Below are 26480 nucleotides of genomic sequence, written 5' to 3' on the forward strand. Positions count from 1 at the left end.
ACATCTGTCACTGTGTATGTACAGGCATTTGGGTCTACTCTGAGTAACAGATAATTTACCTTCTATCCCAAAAGAGGAATAAGTCAGAAGGGCCCTCTGGTCATGTGGCTAACATTTAGTATTGAGTTGTCAATACAGCCAATACCTCAAAATAATTACTAGTTTAATTTTTGGCTTCATTTACATATCACTGCAGATATTGTTACCTAAAGGAGTGTGTGGAGCTCAGATGACTGATTGAGCTACCTGAGAACTTGGAAATATCCACACTGGCTCACAGCTTTCCTGCTTCCTCAGGTCACCCAGGAAAGCTGCTCTTTCTTTCTAACTGAATACAATCCTACTCCTCCAAGATCAATCTTCTTGCTCAAATACTGTCACCGCCCAAAACTGCACACTTTAGTTTTAGCTCCCTCTAGTTACTGAAGTGTTTGTCCCAACTCCATATAGCTGAACATGCCACAGAGATGATGAAGGAACACCAAAATGTATTCAGATTTCCACGAATCAGGTGGCTCCTGAAATTCTATTATTCAGTGCTCATATGTGGCCCTTTATCTGCTTATGTCACAGGGTATAAACCTCTATATTCTCAACAGCACTACTTACCTAACATTTAAGTGACCCTGTTGGTCAAGTTCATTTATTTACCTTCTTCCAGTCACAATATTCTTGCTCTCTAACTTCCTAATCTTAATATGTGAAGCCAAATAAAATTCATTTGGGGCTTAAAATCAAAATAGAAGAGAACTTTGATGCCTGATTGAATTGTTTGCAGAGTGTTTCAATTGCATAATCCAACACAGTTGTGGCTGGCTACATAAATTGTTCTGGCTTGCAGGCCTGTGCCAATATTGCAACAACAAAAGTATTCTATGATATTGTAAGTAGAAGCTTTTCACACAATATGTAGGTGAAACAGGTTATAACAATTTTCTCCACTTCAGCAGAGAGATTGGCCTTGTACATTTTCCAGCTATTCAAAGGAGAGCTATTTACAAAGAGCAGGATTTGTATAGCTCAGAAAAATAAAGGTATCTCCTGGAATCAATAAAAATACCCTAGATACATTTGTGTTTTCTGTGATTAATTTCAAATAAAGACATGATCCTTGATGAGCAAGAATTTAACAGGGCTCACACTGCTGTTTCAAAAGAAAGACAATATATTTCCTACACTGAAAGACTGCGTCTTTTTGTGCAGGGACAAACAACATAAGCAAGAAGCAAAAAAAAAATCGGATTCTTTTTATTAACATTTGTAATAGCTGAAGTGACATTATTAGGCTTGAGAAAAAAATAGACTTGACCTTTCAAAGAAAAAGATTACCTTTGCCTATTTCCTGATCAAGAAAACTATGAAAAACTCTACAAGCTCCAAATATTTATGATTTGCATGCCAATAGAAAGTGAATTCAAACTTGGAAAATAACTTAATTATTAGTCTCTGAATATTTGTTCTCGTAATACTGAACTCTGCAATATTTAGAAACAATGTAATAGGAAATTTCACAGGGAGCACCAGGTTATTATTGCAATGGGAGAAAGCAGAATTCAAATTGTTTCTGAAGTGTTCACTATAAAATTAAAAAATCACAGATTGGGTTTTCTTTGAGGGTACAAGGAGAATAGTATAAGGTGTTTAAGAGACATTCATTGAATCTGTATTAAATAGAGAACAAAGTACAGTAAAAAACAGAGTATAAAATCCTATCTTAAATCCAACACACAAGTTGCAACTGGAACATCTCTGTATTGCTTCCTTTCATTCATTTTATGTGTTTAGATCATAAATTCCTCAGGGTATGCAGCATATGCCTCTTTGGACACATGCTGCATACCATGGAGCCGCTGTCTCGTATCAAGCCCCATCTGTTATTGTAATTTGTATTCTAAAACAGGGCTTGAAATGGTAATTACCAACAGTGTTGATCAGCATTCATATTTCTGCTAGAATTAGATACGATGAAAGTGGGGCATTAAACTCTGCCCTCACACTTCTGCAGTATACATAGGAACCAGCAACAATTTGGTATCAGCAATCAGGATGTGTTGTCCTTCAGGGATGTGTGTAGAGATGTATGTGCATGTCCAAAATCCATTTCATAACTGATTATGCCAAATCAAATCCAATCACTGTCTTTCCTTCGGTTCTAAAAAAAGCAACCCTTCTCCTGCCTCCTCTTTTTACTGGGAAAAGGGCCAGGCCTGCTGGATGCACAGTGGTCTGCGGGAATGTGCCATTTCAAATCCCAGCTGAAAGAGGCACAGCAAGGTTGGCGCATCAATGCAAGGACAGGCAGTGCTGGGGAGTCGGGGACTGGAAGGACAGAGGCAGAGTATGTGAACCAAGCAGAAAGCTTTATCTTGACATTGAAACACCAGAGGAAGCTGTGGCCTTGGATTAAGCCTCCATTTCCATTTACAAACCTCTAATGGTGAGATGAACACCTTCCAGCACACACTGCCATTCATTTACTCAGCCTTACCTACTCCCATGTATTTATGGGCTATACAGCCACAAAAGGATTACAGAGGTCATCTAATGTGACCTTCTGGAAAACTTTTCATTTAACTTTCAAGAAAAGTCAGAGGAAAGGGAAAGACCCCTTTATTTCAAATTCTCAATGAAAGAGAGACCACACACTGTGTGGTAGATTGTTCTAAGAGCTAAATGATAAAAGGAGAGAGGAAAAGGCTTCTTTGCTTCTGGTTTGAACTCACTTGGCTTCAACTTTCAAATACACACATCTGAGGTACTGAAAATCCTTTATCAAAGCTGTATTTTCCAAAGAGATAATTATAGTGCTCATACTCATTAATATTATCCTCCTTAAGCCCAGCTGGGTTACTTCTTTGATCTATGACTTTGGTGCACATTTTCCATTCTTTTGGACACAATAATTTCAAAACTCAGGAAAGCCTATGTCCCAGTTATAAGATCTATCATTGGAAAGAAAACATTTTGAATCCATGCAGGCTCAGAATGATCTCACATTCATCAGTCTTCCTTATCCACATGAGGTATGTTTACATTTTAGCAAAATAAGAACCATATGATTGAGGAGCTACATGCTACAATTAATAAAAGTCAAATTAAAAAAATAAGAACAGCACGTTCTGTGTTCTTTTGATGATCATCGTGTTAATATTATCGCTTGAGCAGTTCTTCCATCTTCTGTGGAAAAAAATAATCCCCTAAAGATACTCTTAATTCAACAGAAATGATGAATAAGGTGCAGTCTATATAAAAAAAACTGGCCCAAAAATTCAAAATATGAATCCCTTGAATAAAGATGATCATTTTTATATTTATGCATAATTTATGTTGTTGCATGATGGGATGCTACTTTAAAAGTTGTCACATATAAGTAATATTTTCAATTTAAGACTATGTTCTATGTTGCTCCCCCTCAATTTTTTCAGTTCATCTTTTCCTTCTCTTTCTGTGTGCAAAACACTGCTGTATTATTTAACAATTAGTCAATAATTGTTAAAAACTGCCAGTTTTGTTCCCTATTCACCTAATTTGGTAGGAGAGCACAAGCCAAGCCTTTGGCAGCCCAGAGCAGGAGGACCATGGGGCAAATGTAGCAGCATATTTTATAGCTCAAGAACATATTCAGTATTTCAGAACATTTATTCAAGATTCAGCAAAAACTCTCCCATGAGCAACACACAGTTCTTTCTTTGGCAAGAACAAAGGAAACCACACAACTGTATTTATTCTCATTCTTTTTATCTTTCACACAGAGTCTGTCAGCACACCAGTAGGAAGCGAATACAGATTTTTGTTTGGTTGTCAGTATTACTGAGTTGAACCACAGGTCAGAGAGTACTCCAGCAACACGTCTGGACAGTTTAACCACCTGCAGCTGGAATTAAGAACGTAAGACTGTCCTATATAAGCACTGGATAGATTTCAGGTTTCAACTGCACCAACATTTTTGAGCTTCTTTCTGCTATTTTGTCTCATTTTCAATATCTCATATAGAAAGTTATTTTGGGAACATTTCAAACATAAGTGAGTGGCTAACATTTGTAACCTTTGAACAAAGCATAGTCTTTGCGAGTCAGAAAGATGACCTTTAACTTGAAATATTTAAGGAAGAGAGAACCTGCTTTGTCTTAATGCAAAACTATTAGAAAAAAAATAATATATAAATATTGCTATATTGCTCCAAAGTGGAAATCACAGAACAGGAAAATGGCAGACAGAGCTTCACATAAACTGCCTCAGTTCCAGGAAAGGTCAAGTCAGAGACTAGACCAGATCAGACATTCTCCTTTAAAACACAAATAGTGAAAGTACATAATTCCTTAATATACAGCAATTCCCTATAAACAAGTGATGTACTATGTATCTAATTCCCTTTGTGGCATGATTGCTATATAGGTTTTCACCTGTGTGTGTTCTTTAAGCAACATCTATGAATATGCAAGAAGAAGGTATTTTACTACATAATTATCTGGAATAAAAATTATGAATCAGTTATCAAGAAAGATGGTATCTCTTGCTGTAACCACTACAGAGAAATTCTGTAGTCTGTGTCAGGAAATTAAGAGGAAAATACTTGCTCAAATATTAAAATAATTATTAAAAAAGGGAAGTAGAAGAACTCTGTAGAAACACAGCTTGCTACAAGCATAGTCAGGAATAACATTACACCATTCCCTTTTCATTTCACCATTCCACATAATTACAGCTCTTGTTCCCACAGTAACTGACTTTCTCCATTGTCATACTGCAATCTTTCTCTACTCAACTTACTTTTGAAATAAAATATGAAAATGGGGAAACAAAATGGAAAAATAGGCTCAGTTTGTCCTCTGTGAGAGGAAGAAATCTAAGGACAGAAAAACAGGCAGAAAAAAAGAGAAGTGGGAAATAAAGAACTACAAAGTACTCAGATTTTTTTTAATTTAAGCTATCTTTAAGCTCCACTTTATTTTGAGGATTACTGGACAGAATCCAAATTTACTGAAGAAGGGCTATGTGTAGCCATAATGATCAAGATTAAATTGAAACCATTATTAGGGATTATGTATGACAATTTAAGCTACAGAGATGAATTTCCTTTCAGTATTTAATTGCTTTTTTCTTTTCCTTTTTTTAATTTAAAATTTAGAATCTACATGTCTCTCTTACTGCCTTAGGAAATAGCAATTCCTTCTAATTCCAGAGGAATCTAGAATTAATCTAGATTCTCTAAATTAATTTTCTGCTTATAAGAGAAGATTAGGCAGACAATATGTATTTAGATATTTTATATATTAGAGGTAGATTTACCTTGTCACCTTCAGAGAAAGTCATTCCATCAATGGCCCTTTTCCAAGTAATCTCTGGGACAGGTTCTCCTTCTGCTTCACAGATGAGGGTTGCTTTCCCATTCTCAAATGTGGTTTCATTTTTAAGTTGTATTATTTGAGGCTGCACTGTTAAAAATACAAATTGCATTACTGATCCTGCACGAAGAATGTCATATCACAATCTATGTTTAAAACCATCTTATTTTTGTCAAAGAACATTTCTTTCTTTCTTTTTTTTGTTTTTGTTTTTGTTTTTTTTTTTGTTGTTTTTTAGGATTAACTAAAGTTTTAATGTTACTATCTATAAAAGCAATTAACTTTTCTGACCTCAAGTTGCACAGCAACCATTTCTGTATGCCCCATGACCTGGACATCCTGCTCCCTTGCTGGGGTAGAGTGGGATGGGTCTTGGCTTATCTGGCTTGGTGGCTGGGTTTATTTCCCTTAGGAGCAAGCTGCCCAGGAGACTGTGGAGTCTCCCTCCTTGGAGATAATCAAAACCCAGCTAGACTTCTCCTGAGGTGCCTACTCTTGTTGACTCTGGACTAGATGGTCTCCAGAGGTACTTTCCTATCTTAGGCATTCTTTGATTCTATAATAACCTGTGTTTGTCTTCAAATGCATATTATTCAGAAAAAAAATTAGTAACTATTACCATTCTTTGACTTTGATCTTTAGCAATGCTTCACTGGCCTACATCAGTTACAGAATTTAACAAAATCCCCCAACAACACATTTCACTGGTATTAACACTATGGAGAACTGAAGAGTCCTCTGATATAAAGGTGTTCATCCTTACTAACCAAGTAAACTGGTGGTAAGATACATTGTAAAAATTCCAGATATTGTTTGCATCCTCCAAATCATTCCACAATATAGCCTCAATTACATAGCAGCTACATCTCTCTATCTATACTGTACCTTATATTACATGAGAACACTTTTACATCGAGGATTTATCTGTACAATATCACACAAGAACTCTGTATTAGTACTGTATTAGTGCATAGAATATTACTCTCTTCCATGACATTCAAGTATCTTCATTAAATTTTTTTTTGGTTCTATATATTACCTCATATATAATGATTAATAAGTTTCTCCTAACCTATTCCCTTTAAACATTGAAGAAGACACTCATCCCCCTGGAAAACCTAACATGTAATCCTGTAATAAGAATATAATTTGATACGTTTACACCCAAAAGCAGTGAATAAAATTTAATTAAGAGAATCAAAATTTGGCAGCTCTTAAGATTGAATTAATCAACTTTAAGTATATTTGTTGAAAGCAATGTATTTTATAAGCAGTTTTTCTGAGCTTTGTTTTTGAGGAAGCCTTACTATAGTGTACTCCTTATGAAACAGAAAATAGAGACGTAATTTGTTTTCCAACAGGGTTACAAAAGTGTATGCTATGCAGAAGAGCAATACTGGCTTATGTTTATGGTTGAAAATGGGAGAGATAATCATTCAGGTTGGAATGGATGTCAGGAGGGCTTCCTGACCAACCTCCTCTTCAACACAGCATCAACAGACCCTGTTCAGGTCAGATTGCTCAGGGATTTGTCGAGCACTATCTTGAAAAATGTCAAGAACAGAGATTAGACAACCTCTCTGCAGCCTGTTGCAATGACTGGCTGTCCTGGTGAAGAGCGTTTTCCTTATGTCCAGTCTCCTGTTTCATTTTATGACTCCTCCTTTCTAAGCATTGTCTCCCAGATGCTACATTCAGCATCACCAAGAAGAATAATAAAAACAGGTCCAAACTTACTACCTGTAGGCACATCACCTACCTTTTATCCATTCCCTCCACACAATTCTTGGTCTCACTTCTCACTCCTTTTTTCCATACTCCTTCTCCTGCTTCTCTACTGTCTGTTTTACCCTTGACTATTATGAATAAACTGTTGTGTGTTTACTGCACAGAGATGAGAAACAAGTAGCATTTTACCAGAGAAAGCACTGAATTAATATCCTGCTTCATTAATATATAATCTACAGTGAGTGACATGTTGTGCAGAAAGAAAACACCCTGAGTGATCAGGAGTTCTTGAAATGTCAACTGGATCCAGAATTATTGGATGCAGTAGAAGGTAGCGAGCAAATCATTACAGCAGGATATAAATTTGGCCAAGAAAATACAAAACTCCTCTGTGGTATAACAAGGAATGTCAGTGGAAAGACCTAAAAAAACCTCCAGAATCTGAGATAATGTCAAACTTCAAAATATCTTCAATTATTACTCTCACTTTCAGGACCATTCAAATGCCTATTAAATATTTCACCCTGGCACTCAGGCCCTCTATTTCTACAGCCATATCACCTGGCTACAACATAACGTGTTCTATCCTTTCATTCCTTTGATATATCATCATCCCCGGAAAAAAGGAAAGAGCTACAGCAGACATAAAACTTTTTTTTGTTTGTTTTAGAGGGATCATATATAGTATTTTATGCCAGAAATTATCAAAAATTGTAATTATTTCCATCAAAATGAGTTCCCCATCTGGACAACATGACAAACAATATAATTTGCTCAAGATGATGCGCGTTCCAAAACACAAAAGTAACTCTTAACCTTAGAGATTTTCTGAATTCCTTTAAGACCTTCTTCTAATGGATCACTACAAGACAAAAAGTTTTAGCTTGACATTTTAGACAAGAGTACCTGACATTTAAAGGAATAAGCACTGATTAATCATCAAATACATCTAGCTGACAGTTATTACTTGGAAGAAGAGAGCTCATATGGGGGATATTATTTAATTAATTCATTTTTGTAGGTCACAAGTCATAACTTACTATTGACTAAAAGTTTTTACACTGTTTGAATACTTTTCAATGACATTTTGGACATTGGAAAATATTAAAATACATTTGTGTACATGTAAATAAAACTGTTTGAAAATGCCAAGACTAGTATTGACAGAAATATTGAAACAGTCATCTCCCCCACCCTCCCGCCTCCAATTTTTTGACTGTTCTTTCTAAATTGATAAGGTCATTCTCAAACGGAATTGGTATTTGCTCGCTGTATTCTAGAAAATGTGAAGAAAATAAAAATATAGAGCCTTGGAATGCAAATTCTGGAAGCCTTCAGGTTTTTGCTGATTTCTTCAGTTAAAAATATTGAAATATAGATGTTGTGATGTACTTTAAAGATTTGTAAGCTAAATTACCTGGATGAAATGAAAGATTGCTTGAATCTAGAAAGGAGCTAAACTTCATAAAAATTATTTAAGCTAAGGAACTATTATTACTTGACATGCATTGTTAAATATGAACAGAGTGATGCTGCCAAATAAAGAAACAACATTTACTGGTTGAAAAGTTTGTTTTCTGAGCCAAGAAGGTTGTTTTTAATTTTTCTAACACTTCCTCAGTAAACAAGTTTCTCTCAGATTCCTTCCTCTGGATTTGTCTCATTGCTGTGCATGTACAGCCTCCCCATAAAGCTTACGAGGAACATGGATGGCAATCTGAGGGTTTTGCTTACAATCAGTTTCTTGGAAAAGGTACAGAATTTAATGAATTCACAGAGTGCTACCCATACCTTTAACAAAGAGTTTCATCAGACTTGGGAAGCAACACATTTATAAAGGTTGAGATAGTCCTGCTTATGTCTCATCAAAAGAATTACTTTAAACAGTTTGATATTGATACAAACATGTTTGTACTGGTGAGAGGTCTAATGTATGTCTGTATGGTTGCCCTATTAATCTCTTGATGAATATATCCCAGAAGGAATCATACCTTCCTGCTCTCCTCCAGCACAGACACATTTGAATCAGGTGGCAAAACTGCAACCCCATCCTCCTGGAAACTCCTGGTACAATTTGAACTTAGTAAACAAGCTAAGCTAGAGCCCAACATGGAAATATCTAAGAAGGAGATTCCAGGAATTTGATTCCTTACATGACAAGGATTCACACACATACCAGTATGAAATGCTGACTTAGTGCATCGTGAACCTGATCTCTTCAGATGGTATTACTGAAACATGTTAAAATGCTATTACTACTTCACACTCAGAGGGGTTCAAGACTTGTCTTCTGGGACAGCTGTCATCACTGTCTTTACAGATTGGATCTTTTTTATTTGAAAAATCAGAAGTATTCCAAAAAGTTAAGGAAGTAATCAGGAGGAAAAAGAACGCAGAAAACCTGCGAACTTTCAACATTACAGCTTCGACTGTTGAATTGTAATTTGTGAAGTTGTATTGGTGAACTTCATAATATCTGGGATGAGCAGGCACAGATAGCTCCATACACAGATCCATGGGATTCTCCTTCTAGAGACATCAGTGACTTTATGTGAAGAGCTTCCATATATGTATAGAATAGCATCTCAGGACAAACAAAATAAACCACAAAAAAGCATATCAAAACACATATAAATCTACTTATTAAGCTCAAAAGAAATTTAATTAGGTATGCTCCAGGCACCATAAATGTAAAAGGAATGCCGCATTAAGACTGAAAATAAGGGAAAAATTTAGACAACTTCTCACCCCAGTCTCAGAGACACAACACAGCCTTTTTGGTTCCAAGACAAATGGATTTTGAGGGGCTAAATTGATGTAAAAGTTTTGAATTTTAGCATTTGGAACAAACTCAAGAGGGGTAAGATAGGAGAGGTCCATTATATTTCCTCCTATCTGGTAGATGACAAAAAATGTATTAATAATAGCATATAGTTTCTCAACAATCAATAAAAATTACATTGAACACAGTTAAAAAAACTTTTCCACTATACAACATTCAGATTATACTTAAAAAAGGCATCCAGAAAATAAAAAGAATGTGTTTAAACTATGCATTACTTACAAAGTGTCTTTTGTAATGCTTTTTGAGGTATTCCCTCATTTGATTTTTGTGAAGTCATTTGTCAGAACCCACTGAAATGCCAATGAAATACTTTTGGAGTAAAATATTACTCAGACTGCCCTCTCACTGATTATGTAGGTAAAACACCTATATCATAAAGAACGTCAAATTAACTTATGCTAGAGTGCCCTCTAATCTTTTTATCGATTCTGATTAAAGAAATAATATTTTTTTATTTCTAAGAAAATAAATTATTAAACATAGCAATTTATCTTTCTGTGGCCCAAGTACAGAAAAGAGAATACTTGTTGAAAACCTCAACTCTAAGTATCATCACATTGTATAACCTAGCATTTGAGTGATAAAGAAGTAGAAATAAACAACTAAAGAGCAAACAAAATGAAAATCCTAGGAACATAAACACTATTCATATTAAGCATGAATATGTCTTTAATTAAAGCTAATTTTCTTTCATTTAGACTGATTAGATTTTTTTACTCTAAATGAAGACTACTACCATCACCTCAGAGAAGGAATGATGAAGAAATTAATGTTTAGGTTGGAGAAAGTAAGAAGATGTAGGAAGCTTCAACGTATTGAATTTATTGGCTGCTCTTAAATCAACTACTTGTTATTATGTTATTTTTGTAAATTTTTTTGGGTTGTCCATAGATGTAAAAATGTGGTATTTCATAATTGAAAATGATAATTTAGATGTATCTAAACACACATATTTATAAATATGGCTAGTTACTACTGCAAAGGAAAACAAAGAAAAAAAATTAAATGGAACAGTATGGGTGAAAGCGATAGCTACCAAACAGAAATAAATACAAAGATTATTTTAAAAGAATTTAAAGATGAACACCTATGGTTTCAAGCTGTTCAGTAGGACTAAACATAAATGAATTTGAATTAAAAACCTTAGCACAAATTCTAAGCATTAATCTGGATGAGATCTTTTAGGCAGCAATTGCTAATGATACAGAAAAAATTATAGCAGATAAGAGGATGACAGAGAGAGATCTTCATATCAAGAAAGACTGAGGGAAACAGGGCTTTTTCTCTCTTTTTAGAGCAAAGCACTGATACAGATGAACTGGGGAGGGCAGGGTATGTGCCCATAAGTTTCCATGCACGTGTTAGTGCTGCAGGAAAACTGTCAAAAGTAAGAATTGGATATCAGAGCAAAAAAGGGTTTTAGCACTGACACTGAAAAAACCTCCAAAGTTAAAGAATCTAGGTCATGGGAAAATAGGTAGCTATTACATGGCACTGAGATGAGTATATCTATTCAAAAGTCCTGCATTCTAGAAAGTTTAAATGCTGATTTCTATAATGTTACTATTATTTTTATTGCATTATGGTTATATTACTGTTATTACAAGTTTCAACACTGCCAGAGCCCTGTTGTAGAAACAGTAGTCTTTGCCCCAAAGATTTGCATTGTAAATTAAAATTAAAGATAGTAGGCATGTGAGACAAATAAGCTAATGAAGTGGGAAATAAAAATGCAATTTAATTGGTCAATTTAACATAAACTAGTTGTTTGTGTACTATTTAGCTATAATAACCAGCCATCTGCCTTGTCATTTTCAGACTGCAGATTTTTTTTGACACATTTAATGGAAAAAGTATAAGTAGTTGTTGGCTGTATATACGTTTATATGTATAAACAGGCATTAAACCTCTGTGAAAGAGACAAAAGTAAAGTTTATTGTAGGAAAAATTAAAACCCTACTTCACTATAAATTAGCTATAACCACTCAGGACAGAGATGTGGAAGACACTCTACAGAGTTCTGTCGAAACTTAAACATAAGAAATAGTTTTCCATGCCAGAATGAAAAGATGCAAGAAATTTAGGAGTTTAGGACGTGAAGGAAACATTAAGGATGTCTAAGTTCATAATGGATTAAACCAACTCATAGTATCTATTAAAACATTAAGATTGAGCTTTCTATGGAGTCCCCAGAAAAGTGGTTGTTAAAAGATGAAAGAATGTATACACGAAATCCTCACTCTTAGGAGACACCAGTGTCTCCTTTTTCCTATCCCCTTCATTAAAAAGCTTCCTTGCTCTAGGCAAAAACTAAGTAAATTTCTGGCACACTTAAAATTACTTGAGTAAAATACACACTTATTTCTGACTGAAACTTCCCTAAATTCGTATTCAAATTAGGAGTTAATTTCTATTCCTTCAATTTTTTTTTTTTAAAGTTTGGAAATATAGTTGAATTAAATATTTCAGTTTTCCAAACCAAGATGCTGTATATCTTGAGGCTGGGATGACATTTAAGATTTTATTCCATCTTCTTTCCTTTGAAAAGGAATTGAGAATAACTCTCAAGTACCTCAGAACAATAGCCCAATGGTTAGGCAATCTACCTGGAGTACAGAGCTGGAGACAACACACCATAAAGTTTCTCAAAGAGGAGACACTGGGATGGATGTGAACACAACCATGTTCACCTGACTCTATGGCTTCAGTCTCAGGCTCCCAGATCCCCAAAGCCAGCATTATACAATCCAACACCTAACCTCTTCAATGTAAATTATTAGATTACTCTCTCCTGCTAGAACTCTTTCACTTTGTATTATTAGCTTTAGCTGGGAATTAATGTTAAACATTTAATATTTAATTTTTCTTTTTCCTTTTTTTAAAATGTTAATTTCCCCTGACCTAAGTATGGCATTTAACTGTTTAAATAGAAATTATCTTTCTCTTTACTACAAGCTACATTTAATGTAAAAAAACCCAACACATTCATTTTTTTTGTAGGTTTTTCATAAGTAAGTCACAGCCTTTTTCCTGCACAGTGATTGTGAGTGATGTTTTCTACATTCTCACAAATGCCTACTCTCACTAGATAATATCTCAAAAAAACTTCAAATAAATTATCAGTTCTATGTAAAGGAGGGAATCATTAACACAGACTGGGTGGTGGAGCATAGAAAGAAATATGACTTTGAGGTTATTACATTTATCCTTTGAAGCTCAGGGCAGACAATTTTTTTGTGACTCCATCTGCAATCATGCACTTAAAAAATATAAGTCAAGAAAGAAAAAAAAATAAAAAAATCAGGAACATCTCTGCATGGCATTGCCTTACTAAAAACATTCACTGCTTAGAAGTTAAAATGACCTGGTTTTCCCCCTTTCAGAATTTTCCCCTTTCTCCTTTTGGTTTTCTTGCAAGCAGTCAACTTCTAAACGAAAACCAGAGTGAATTAACTATTTAACACTCCATTGTACTGTACGTGAATAGCAGAAAGCAAATGTTGAGGACAACCTTTTCAAAATGAAATTCAGATATAAAGGTTTAAGTAGCCAGTGGGGAGGAAAGAAGTTGTAAAATTATACAGAAAGCACTTTGCTGCACCAGTAGGCACCTTGCAGAAACACTATGTTACTGAAAATTGTGAATTAATCCTTCATTTCCTTACTGTTCACATTTTAAAAGGAAAGATGGACTATATTATGCAGTACTTACCAAAAACTTGAAGGTATGTCTGTTTTTTGTCATTTCCTGCCTTGTTTTTAGCATTACAAATATAAGGACCTGCATCAATATTTTTTATATCTCTTATTGTTAGTTGTGTATTGCTTCCTCTCAGGACATATTTTTCATTTTCTTCGATCAGTTTACCATTCCTAAAAAAAAAAAAAAAAAAAAAAAAAAAAAGGTATAAACCAAACACTAGGTTCCAGCAACAATGTGCTATGGAAGCATCAAGGAAGCATCAATACACTGAAAATATCTAAGGGAAGAGACTGTTATTACACCATCCTCAAAAATCACAATTAAATTTTCAGGTTATAGAAGATATATATGCATTAAAAATACTACAATACTTTTATTCTTAAATGTTCAATGTTGGACTAATGTTAGAAAAATGGTTGTGGATAGGATTTTAACCTATGGTTTACGCTCAAGGAAGGGCATAAGGAAATTGGTTATATATTGTATGTGAGGAACTATTAAAAGCGTAATGAAACTGTAACTACTGCATTTCACAGTAGTAACAATGTAGCAACTTATATAAAAAAATTAAATTACATTCACGTAGAGCCTATTGGCACACCAAGAATCCATCCAAATTATCTCCTCTCAGTTGTTGTTGGCTAGCCACAACTTAGCAAGCAGGCATGTCTCCAGATGTCAGAATGAGTTCTGACCAGATGGTACAGAAATAATAAAATCTGCAAGCAATTCTGTGGGCTGATTGAGGCTTGACTGGTCCATTTGAGCACCCTGGCCTACACACAGGTGCTTTTTCAAGAGGGCATTACTCAAATATTCTATTCTATTCAATACGCCTGGTTTAGGACATCTAAATTTATTTCAAGATTTAAGCAACAATGATTTCCATTTTACTCTCATATAACGATAACTAAATATATTTCATATTTTCCTAAATCATATTTTCTCTAAAAGTGAGGATACTGCTTATTTCTTGGGAGAATTCATACCTGTTAGTAGGAGTCCCCTGATATCTATATAGTTTGCATTTTAGTAACACTTTTTTGTAAATAACTCTAGTCCACCTAGTTACCAATTTCAAGACATTATTATGATACTTGTTCATTTCCTTTCCAAAGCAAATCACAGAAACTGTTTTATAGAACAGGAAAAGCCTAATATTCCATATTAGATGGTCTCACAGAAAACCAAACCAAACCAGAACAAACAAACAACAAAAAAACCCACTCAAACTCACTACACAACAACAAACAAAGAAAACAAACAACAAAAAATCCCAAACAACCAAAAACCCCCTAGTGATTTCTTTTAGGAGACAAAAGTCTATATTCAAGGTTAGAAGTAATTTCCAGGTACCTTTTTCACAATCATTGATATCTATGGCAGTTTTTCAGCAGAAATGCGATTATGAGCATTTCCCTAGACCCTCTAGTGAACAGAGATTCATATTGATGCTGATATTGGATAACAGGAAAACATGGAAAACATACTTAAAGTAGATTATTTCCTTTGTAAGATCATTCTATGTCCTGGCAGCAAAGACCAGGAAACTGATCTGGCTAAACTTCACAGTGTAAATTATCTCCACAGCTATAAACAATGTTTTCAGTAGGACTATTCACACAAGTAAAGATTTCCAGTTCATGACCTGTAGCTACATTAGGATCTTTATCTTTCAGTCCTAGCTAATTTAATTCTATCAGTGTACTGCTTCTCTGAAGGATATGCTTTACATTAATGCAATATCAGCTTCAACAGAGATACCAGTCCAATGGAAAAAGAATTAGATTCTCTTGGTCCACAAAATAGCAACAAATATATATATATATATATATATTAAATAGAGCAGCAACTAAACTTTGATGACCTTTCTTCTTGACAAGGTATTTCGAACTGACTAATTTTTATAAGTGAACTAAAGCATTTTTTGAGAAAAATTGACACAATAGTACAGATGCATCCATTTTAAATTGATCAAATCTAAATACAGTCTTTGCTGTGACCAAAGATTATAATCCTTCCAAAATATTATTAAAACTTTATCAAATTCAAGACATATTTGTTTATTTAAATAGAAACACAATAAAACTGATGTTACTGCCAACTTTGTTTCAACATCAAAAAAGTACACTAAAGAGGACAAAATAGGGAATAATTGGCCATTAATTCTCATAAACGGATTCAATTATCTTCTCAGTGGATGGCAAGCATATCAATATTAGATAAATCAGTTTAGATAAACTTTCCTAACATTCACTGACAATGTTTTCTAGATTTTTCTCAAAACCAAGAAAAATTGTGTTGATCTGGTTTTCCTATGCCTAGGCAAATTTCCAAAAAAAACCCATCTGAACAATTGTAGAAAACCAGTGTCTTTATCTTGACATACTTTTTAGATAGGACCAAGAACAGGTGAAGAGACCAGATGATTATGAATCCTTTTAATTGGCTAAATGAGTGAAAATGGACCTGAAAATTTCAGGACAGAGATTTAAGAAATTTGATGCAGAAATTTAGGACTGGAATACCATCTAGAATTGTTTGCTTCCTCTGAAAAAACAAGAATATTTCTCCCCTCATCTTTTTTCCCTGCTTGCATATCAATAATAATATCCTGTCACAGGGATAAATGTTCTTTTTGACGTATCTTTTTATAAAATCTCAGTGTCAGCAAATAAAAAACCAAGAATATTTTCTACTGACAAGAATTTACACCCTAATCAGACAAAATTAAAAGAGAATCAAAGGGGGAAAAAAGCCAACCAAAAGGGAAGGTAGGCACATTAGCCAATATTCCTCATTATGAGATAGTTCCTGAAGGAGGAACAGAAGTTTGCACATGTATGATTCAATATCCAGTCCACAAGCCTGAAAAGCTGCTGTAAAATCTTTACAAAAGGTATTTAATGAATGGTTAAAAAAGTCAGCTTTTCAAGGGCTGTCGAACCAAAAGGAAAACCTTCAGGGGGCTCTGATCAGTGGATATAGACATAAGTGTCTCCCCAAGATGCTTGGCCTGTGTACGTACTATATTTATAAAAGATTGAAAAAATCCTACAATTGTTACTGGAGATATCCACAAATGGTGGAAATCTATGCATTCTTTCATAATATATACCATAATGTTTGCTGTCTTACACCGAAGCCATTTAGAATAGCAGATTTCAGGCAACTCTTACAAATTTTGGTTAGATAGGAGAGATTTAAAAATTACTTCAAAGACAGCAAACATAATATTATTTGAATTTAAATAGGTTCTTTAATTTGGGCTATACATATTTTGGGGTTTTTTTCCTCATCTTCATTAAATTTTGAATTCTAAGCCACATTAAGTAATTAACTTTGCATTCTATTTATTTACATCTCCTGGGATTCAAATGATGTAAGAGAAAAATTCAACGTCACAATTGACCTATGGCATAAGAAGATGAAGGTATCAGTCAAAGGAAGAGAACCTTAATCTAACATTGTTCAAAGTTTCCAAAGGAGATGAAGAATTCATGAAAATTGCTTCTATGCTCTTTTCGAAAATGAAATGACCTTTTAATTCACTTGAAATAACATAAGTAGATGCAAATTATTCAGGTCTAAAATAGAAATGTGAACTGATATGTGGTATTGAGATACTTGATATCCCAGGGCTGATGCATATCTTTGTTGAAATTGAAAGAACACAGAGTATATAGATATTTAAATTTTTACAAATGTTATATGGTAAGTGCTCCCAAACGGCACAGCTGTACTATGCTCATGTCATTGATATAATGAAAAAAACACACATGAGATTTGAAAGCAATTCCTTTTTCAAAGTATTTTATACTTTTAAAATTACATTAAGCTACACTGAAACTTATTCAGTGAAACATTCCTGGGTCCTACAAGTGCCTAAATTCATACCGCTTTCTGAATCGCATTGAAGTAGAGTTAAAGTTAGAATCTATTTTTACAGATGTGGAAAGTGTTATCTTTCTTTTATTAGTATTGCTGACCTGTACTGGATACTTATTTATTGCATAAATGCATATCTGGGGCATTTATGTGCAAAAGTTGTTGTTAGGCTGTTCTTGTTTTTGAGATATGGACTTATTCCTTTTCCACTCACATATGAAGAAATCATGACAATATGGTATTTTTTTTACTTTTTACATTTATCTCACTTGCTGGCAATCTGAGTGCAATGGAATTTGTGTGCGTCCATTCACTTATTAATGCTTAATCCAGCCTTAGCAGTTAGAATAGAAATGGACAAAAAATTCTCTTAAAATTCAGTAGAGAAATTAAGGTTGCACAGCTTAATGGACTGCGATGGAAAATCGGGACACATTAAAACAATGTGCCCTGATGTGAAGACCCCAACTGAACTTACCTGTACCAACTGATCTCTGGTGGAGGTGATCCAGTGGCTCTGCAGAACAAAGTTATGGCCTCTCCTCTATCTGCAGTGGCATTGAAGGATTTCTGTAGCAGAATGATTACAGGGGGAACTGAAAAATAAAACATTATGCCCAGTGAATGAAAAAGAAAGTATTTTTGGTGTTTCTGGAGAAGTTTAAAATGCAGGCCAGGATCCTTTGCTAATTTGAGAATTTAGGTTTACAATTAGGGATCATTTTACAATATGAATCATTGTTACTAGTATTTCTTTTCTTAAAGACTTAATATTATCAGGACAGTTATAACATTTTTTTTAAAGAATAAATTTTTGAAAGTCTTTTTCAGCAGTTCTTCAATTCTCTTACAGAACATTCTACGATGACTGAAGTTATAACTAACATATAAGACAATATATACATAAGACATAAAACTATGTACTGATATTAGACAATGTTTTTAAAAGAAGGATCAGTATGCAGGAGTCTTGATTATGCATATTTAATTCTTTTTACTGAACTCCTGCATACTTCCTGGGCAGGAATATCACCAGCTTCCAAAAGGCCAATGGATGCAATCTATTTGTATTTCCAAGAATTTAATGTTGTTCTAATAGTGACAAATGTTTTCTATTCTTAATGGGATGAAGTTATTACTAAAATCATAACAGCTCGCAAAGAACCTCTACCTGACAGAAAAAATAGCAATAATATTTGAGACAGAACAACTCACAGGCTGATAGTTAACATATCTGTTTACATGTCTGCTTCCTAACTAACAAGCAAATAGGAAGTGTACAAGGCCAGATTGGACAGAGATCTGAACAACTGGGTCTTGTAGAAGATGTCCCTGTCCATGGCAGGGGTTTGAAACTAGATGATCTTTAAGGTGCCTCCAATCCAAACTACTCTATGATTCTATGAAATATACAAATAAAAACAATCCAAGCAGATTGGACAGAAGTTGATAGGTAGAAAAGAAGGAATGCCACAGAGAGTGAGACGAAAGGGAAAAGATTAGAGCTTCACAAAATAGAGGTCAGCTAGCAAGAACATCCTGGGGGATGACAGTGACTCAGTTATCCTTTTTAGCTTTACTCTTCACTAGAGAAAAGATGAAACAGGCAACCCAAATGAACTTGCTTTTAGTTTTCCATTGCACTCCACCAAATTTTTCTCACCCACTCTTGAAAATAAACTTTTATGCCTTTGCACAAAGTATTTCAGAAGACTTTACACTTCTGAATCTTAAATATATCAAATTAATATAAAATCATGTACCAGAATTATCAATGATCAGTAATTCTGTGTTTTTATGTACTTTTCACACTTTTTAATGGTGTGTTTTATAGTGTTTCACAGATCACTTCTTTCCTATCTGAAATTGCATGGGCCATTACTCAGCATACAAAACCCTTCTGCTCTACAACAGCAATTTATCCATCTCCAACAAAAAAAACCCCAAAATGCTACTTAGAAAGCCTTTAACGCATTTTGGCTATTTTGCAGTGCATTTTAATGTCTAGACCTCAAATTATAGTTGGGAACATGAGGAGATAATTCTTTACTAGAAGTAGAAGGTTCTTCACTGTTCACCACTAAGAACTACAGGACTGTGACCTGGTTCAGTGCACTAAAGTGCTTCAATCTTCCAAGAGATACTGCAATGACAATGAAATGAAATATTATTTTCCGTTTTCAAAAATCAAATCTTATTTTTCTCATCATTATTTCAAGGAATAGATCTGTTTTTCTTTTTATTCTTGTACGTATGTAGGTTGAAGCTAAAGTGTGAGCCTACAAGAGGAAAAGAGAAATGAAGATATGCTGGCAAGTCTCCCACATTCCATACTTAAAGCAGAGTGGCAAAATTTAGTCCCATATAAGTGTAAACAATTCTCTTTGATTAATTTCAGTGAGCTCTGGATGACTATTTCATTTGTGGAACTTCCCAGATAGTAAAGAAATAAATCTAAGTAGTAAATTAGGGAAAAATAATTAATAAACAAAAAAGTAGGGAAAAATAAAGAGAGACAAAAGAACATGCAAAAAAAGAAATTTTGTTTACAGGAGGACTTGAATGCTTTCCTTCTCTTCTATGTCAACCATTTGTAACCAAAGAAAAGCCTAACATTTAGACCTCACTGTAAATATGAGTAGAAAATGCTATAAAAATTTCAGTGTTGCAAGTAGAAAAGAAACATAAACATTAGATTTCTAAGAGATAATCCAGCTGTCAATTTATTACCCATTAGAACCTCCCAAAGATTTCCATACATTAGAAACTACCCTGATAACAAAGTTTGTTCCATGATTTACTTTTAATTAATTTTTGAGTAAATTTGCAATCTCTTCATATACAAACTTTAATTAAAAAAAAAAAAACAACCCAAAACCTACTGTAATTAACATGCTGTGCCAGCTTTCATAAAAGATCCCTAAGTTCTTTTGTTACAGTTTATCCTGCTTTGGAGACCTTACAAACTTCTATCCTGGTTTAGTTGAAATCAGGACAGCTTTTTCGTTTTGGACTTGATGATCCTTCTGGGTCCCTTCCAATTCACCTTATTCTGTGATTCCTGTTATGTGTTTGTACACATCTTGCATATTTCTGTAGATTCTACAGTCACTGTTACAAGATGAGTAAATAAACAGTGAAGCTCTGAATTTGAATAACTTTTACATATAAATACTTTCATGGTAACATTTTCTTTTTATAGCAAGCTTAGATTATCCTCCAAAGTAAGTATTATTTCTTATTTCTCTTTTGGAAAAGGAGATGCAGTGGAAATATAGCCATGCAGCTTTTGGTGGTCTATAGACTGATCCTCCTTTTCTTTATTTTTTGGTTTTTTCCTTTCCTTTTTTGAATCCAATTCATTTATAGGCTTTCCTTTTCACTAAAAAACACTACAATTTTTATTTTCTTCTGAATTTAATATTACTCTAAAAGCTATTTTGGACCAAGTTTTATCCATTCAGCTTTATGTAGGCAAACCTATATATTACTATAAATGAAACAGGAAATAGCTCTTAATTGATGTCATTCTACATGACCAACAATGTCATAATCACTTATTTGGCAGCTCCTTCTCTCCCAAGACTGAAGTTTAGAGATGAGTGTTAACATTCTTGCCTAGAGTCATAATAAATGTATGAAGAACCAAATTTGTTTTTATAATTGATGAATAAATGATGTGAAGTCAGACCATGGTTTGCAACCTAATGTTTTAGGTTAAATACAGGCTCTCTTGGCTCAACTGCATATAAATACCAAATAGAAGTGAAAGGTAATTAGAAGGTGGATTCATATCCCTGTACATAAATAGCAGCAGAAGAAAAACTCATCTGGCATTTTAAATGCCACCAGATGCACTGTTGGAATTGTACATAAAAAGGAGTTGTGGTAATGCAGCACCAGAATGTACCACCTATGACAATCTAGAGAATTCTGCTTCAGACATTGCTGCTTGACAATGTGGACTAAGAAATACCTATGCCAGAATCTGCTCTTTCTGCTGGAACTAACCGTGGATTCACCTTACATAATGACTTATGTAAACCAGGGTTTGCTGAGAAGGACCAGTCAAGGGCAGAGCATTTAAAGCTCCAAACCTAAGATGCACTGTGGCAGAATTTCACTGAAAAGCTGACATTAAACAGACTGCAGAGATAAAAAGTGCCCTTTATGAACTGTGTCCTTTCCAGGCAATGTATGAAGAGATTGCTATCTTTCAACAGGTCAATGCTGAGTTTAAGAGAGGTTGAGTTAAATGCTCCATCTTGTCTCAATTCATTAATTTTCCTTCTTAGAGGTTTATTATAAACTAATAAAATGTATAATGCAAATTTTCAGGTAACTCCTCTCATATTTTATTCCACAGAAAGAAAATCTGAAAAAATCTGTAACTAAGACTGCTAATAAAATGTATCTTTGACTTTTGGGACAGATCATAAAGTATATTAACACAGTGAAGGTGAATAATTATGAAAAAATAAAGTGCGTTTTTTTTAAGAGTAAATGACAAAATCCTGAAAAATGGAGTGAACTGAACTACTATAATCTGAAGTTCAAGTCTTGAAATAATTATTGTTCTGTAAATGATTAATAATAATGATCCATGCTTTACATATTTATATTTACTGATATTATGAAATGTAATGAATTCTATTTACGCAGTAGATTTTTTTTTTTCAATATTAAGTAATTACATTTATAGGAAACCAATACTAAACAGACAACACAATTATATTAACCAGTTTAATAAGGGGTTTTTAGAATATGTTAAAATTGGCCGTAATAATCAAATAAAGCAAGAAGTCAATTCACCAACTTTACTCCTTACCATTCACAATAACAATTATGTCCCGAAAGTCAATTTCTCCTCTTGCTTCCACTCTTCCTTCACATCTGTATACTCCTTCATCACTTTTATTGATGTTAAGAATTTGCAGGTTATTGTTTGCTAATACTGCAAATCGATCTAGAAATGAAAATAAGAGATTAAGTGGCGCAAATCAAGTAAATCCAGACAACATGAGGAACACTAACTTAAATGAGTAATATTTATGTATTTTCTCTGTACAGTCTGAGTGCTCATTTACAAAACATTTCTACATTTAAAAGTAAAATGTTAGCTGAAAAATTTGGGCTTTCCTCATTTCAAAATGCATTGAATTTCCTAAAATTCAATCCTGGTATTCCATCCGTAATTTCCTACTTACTCCAAGGAGTAATCAACTGTAAGTTAAATTACAATTTATTGCAAAATGATTGAAATACTCACGGGCATTTTCAAAGAGTAACAAAAAGATTAAATGAAAAAAAAAAAGACTCAAAAATTAAATTGAGCAATTTATTATAAAATAAGCAAAAAAATGCTGTTTCCCTCTCTGATTGGACTAATCAGCTGACTTTGTGCCCATTCTACAGCCCAATGTTTAAGCTTGCTTGCCCTCCTTCTGTCCTCCTCTTCCTTTCCTCATTCACGCTTAGTCAACAAAGTATTTCACTACCCTCTAACACTTCACAGAAATGTACAAAGACGTCACCCAAAAAAACCCCCAAACCACTCTATCTTCCTCAGGCCAGCATAAACTGAAATTCAATATACATTTTGAGGTGCTGAAGGACGCTGTAAAATCAGGCTCTGAAAGCCATGCACACACTTTCCTGCACATGCAGCAGCAAAATTATAATCTGCAGAAGTAAACTGGACCTGAACTTAATTTTTCCCCTCCTTTTTCACTGAACTAGTGTATTGGGTTTACATGTTGATGTGTTGGCCTCATGAAAGAGCATCTGGGAGGAGATACCCCCTTTGTAACCCATGGAAGACTCCATGCTGCAGCAAATTTATCCTGAACAACTGCAACCCACAGAAAAGGATCCACACTGGAACTGTTACAGACTGACCACAGGCCCCATTCCCCAATCTCCCTGCACCCCTTGGGGTGGGTGAGGTAGAGGAGTGAGAAATGAAAGAGTAAAGTTGAGTCTGGAAAAAAGGAGAGGGGAGATATTGCTTTAATTCTGTTTTTGTGTTTCACCATCCAACACTATTTAACTTGCACTAAATTTAATTAATTTTCCCCTCCATCAAATCCATTTTGCTAATGCTGGTGAGCATTCTCCCTGTCTTAATCCCAACACACTTTTTGTCTCATTTTCTCCCACCATCTTGTTGTATTCAGGTTTTTTGGCAATATTTTGGTACTGGGGTGATGCAGAAGAGGCTTCTTTGAGAAGCTCTAGAAGTTTCACCCATGTCCTAGAGAGCCATTGCCAGCAGGCTCTAAGAAGGACCTGCCACTGGCTAAGGCCATCAGCAACAGTGGTAGCACCTCTGGGATAACAGAGGGAAAAGTTACTGTGCAACAGCAACTGCAGCCAGGGGAGGAATGAGAAGACATGAGCAGAATCGCCCTGCAGACACCCAGGGCAGTGAAGAAGGAGGAAGAGGAGGTGTCAGAGCATAGATCCCCTGGCAGCCCATGGTGCAAATCACAGAGAGGCAGCTGTGCCCCTGCAGCCCATGGAGGTCCACAGGGAAGCAGAGGTCCACCTGTAGCCCCTGGATGACCTGGTTGGACCAGGTGGATGCCTGAAGGAGGCTGTGGCCCTGTGGGAAACCCGTGCTGGAGCAAGTTCCTGTCAGAACTTGTAACGCATGGAGAGAAGAACCCATGCTAAAGCAAGTTTCCTGGCTGGACTGGGATATCCCTGAGGAATCCATGCTGGAGTGGCTCTTGAAGAACTGCAGTCTGTTGGAAGGATTGTTGAAGTTCATGGGGGTCTCCCCACTGCAGCAGGGAAAGAATGTGAGGAGTCCTCCCCTGATGAGGAAGGAGCAGCAGAGACAATGTCTGGAGTCATGTTAAGCCTGAGAAGAAAGAGGTGTGGGGGAAAGGTGCATTTTTAAGACTTTTATTTCTCACTATCCTACCCTGATTATATTGGTAGTTACATTTTCCCCAAGTTGAGTCTGTTTTGCCCATGATGACAATTGGCAAGTGATTTCTCCCTGTCCTTATCTCTATTTATGAGCCTTTCATTGTATTTTTCCTCCCCTGTCCAGTTGCAGAAGAGGTGATAGAGCAGTTTTGGTGGCAGCTGTTATCCAGCCAAGGTCAACCTCTTGAAGAGGATAAGTGAGAGGGTGGCTGGGTGGGTGCCTGGAAGCTCACCAAGGTCAACCCAACAAAACTCGCCAATATTACTGGACTCTTCTGGGGAGAATGACTTCCTGCAATTCACTGAATTGAAGAGGGTTTTGCAGAACCTGAACCCTCGTTATTCAGCTGTTCTTGTTCTGTTTGCACCTTTCAATACTGGAGGGTGATGAGATTTAGGAGCTTTCAGTTTTAACCAGCAACCAAGTGACTTCTGTTTCAGTAGCAAGAATTCTGCCATAAAATGAAGAGAGAAATGAATAAAAGAGAAAATTATGCCTCACCTGATAGAAGTTTACAGGACATTAACATCCTCACACATTTACACTAATTATGTCTGGTTTGTTAAAGTCATACTTGAATATTAATGCCATTTCATACCCTATCACATACAAAATAGAACATCTTTTCCTGTCCTGCTCCTACACAATTCCCACAGAACTGTGCCTCCAAATGTTTTGAAAAGCTGAGATCGAGCCCCTCTTTAAGCCTTTAAACATTGGTAAATCTGGGTTTTTTTTGTTTTTTTTTTTTTTTTAACATAAACGTGTAATGTGTGAGATGAATGAGAGGGCTGGACGTGATCACCACTTCTATAAAACACTGAAAAAAAGAGGGTTCACTTAGTATCAGGAAAAAGAAAACTAAACATTGGCTGGATAACTTTTCAACTTTCATTGAAGAAATATGGATACAGAAGTAGATATTCCCATGAGTATACAAGAAATCCACTGTGCCATGGATATCTTGATAAAAATTGTGCCCTTTACTAAACAGATTCAAGTTGGTGAATCTGAACAGTAACTGGGCATTACACTCCTCCAGCTCATCGCTGCATTGTCTGGACTCAACCCCCTCAACTTCAAATGCCTGATTTAGAACAGTCAGTCACATGACCTTCCCCTTCTGTCATATCCCATGTTAAGTGGTGTGGCTGACAAGAAGGGCTGCCTATGTCTTTTCAGTGCCACTCAATCCAATCTAGAGGAATTTCTGGCTCATGGTTTGGAAATTTTGCTGTGTATGTCCCAGGCTATGAGCCACAGTGTCCAACAAAATGCTGTACATTCTACCAGTAAGACATGACTAAAGAACTGTTGAATAAAGTATCAAAACTTTTGGAAAAAGATGAAGACCAAGATCTTTATTAAACCTGTTCCTCATACAAACAAACTTGTCATTCTTTCCAAGATGGACTGTAATATCTTCTGAACACAAAATAAACACAGCACGTCAACCATCTTAAAGCAAGCAATCACATTTGCATGTTGGTTAATACAAATGCATTTAAATGGTCTACATGGGCTCTGCAGGGCAATGTCACCGTGCCTCCAGTACTGGAATTAGAACTGCACAAGCTACTGACTTTCAGTGGAAAAGAACTTTCAGAGACTATGCTACACCAAGGAAGCAGCAGCACTGGATTGCCACAGCCTGCCCAATAAGTTTTAGAGGGTTAGTCTGGCTCATTAGAAGTATGCCTTAAATCTTCTTTCAGAAGAAGAGAGAATTTGATCATCCACAGTAGGTTTTGAAACCAAAATTATAATATAAAACAGAGTCATTTTTATTTCACAAGGCATGGAGAAGATTTCTTAACTGTAAGACAGTGGGCATGCTGGTTCTCACCTGTATTATAAACCCATACAGATATAAACAAAACCCACAAAGCTTACAGTGTCCTATTTTTATGTGATTTAAAACTGCTTCATCCCAAGTGTGACTGGAATTGTGTTTGAATACTATTCCAGATCAGAATGTAAGGGAAGTATTCTACTACTTTAATTAAAACTGGTTTCTATCATTGTGCCTTTTAG

General features: G+C 35.1%; 1 protein-coding gene across 4 annotated transcripts in view; it reads right to left on the minus strand.

Annotated features, from left to right (window-relative positions):
- Window positions 1-26480, minus strand: part of NCAM2 (neural cell adhesion molecule 2) — a 271866-nt gene that overhangs the window by 99814 nt on the left and 145572 nt on the right. For all 4 annotated transcript variants that reach the window (XM_069023979.1, XM_069023993.1, XM_069023984.1 and 1 more), the window contains exons 5-8: window positions 22338-22475; window positions 17988-18105; window positions 13631-13791; window positions 5290-5435 (exon numbers count right to left, since the gene is read on the minus strand). In XM_069023979.1, coding sequence (XP_068880080.1) covers window positions 5290-5435; window positions 13631-13791; window positions 17988-18105; window positions 22338-22475 — 563 coding nt within the window. The remainder of the gene's footprint in view (window positions 1-5289; window positions 5436-13630; window positions 13792-17987; window positions 18106-22337; window positions 22476-26480) is intronic.

The sequence above is a fragment of the Aphelocoma coerulescens genome, chromosome 1 (genome assembly GCF_041296385.1).
Source record: "Aphelocoma coerulescens isolate FSJ_1873_10779 chromosome 1, UR_Acoe_1.0, whole genome shotgun sequence".
Lineage (NCBI taxonomy): Eukaryota > Metazoa > Chordata > Aves > Passeriformes > Corvidae > Aphelocoma > Aphelocoma coerulescens.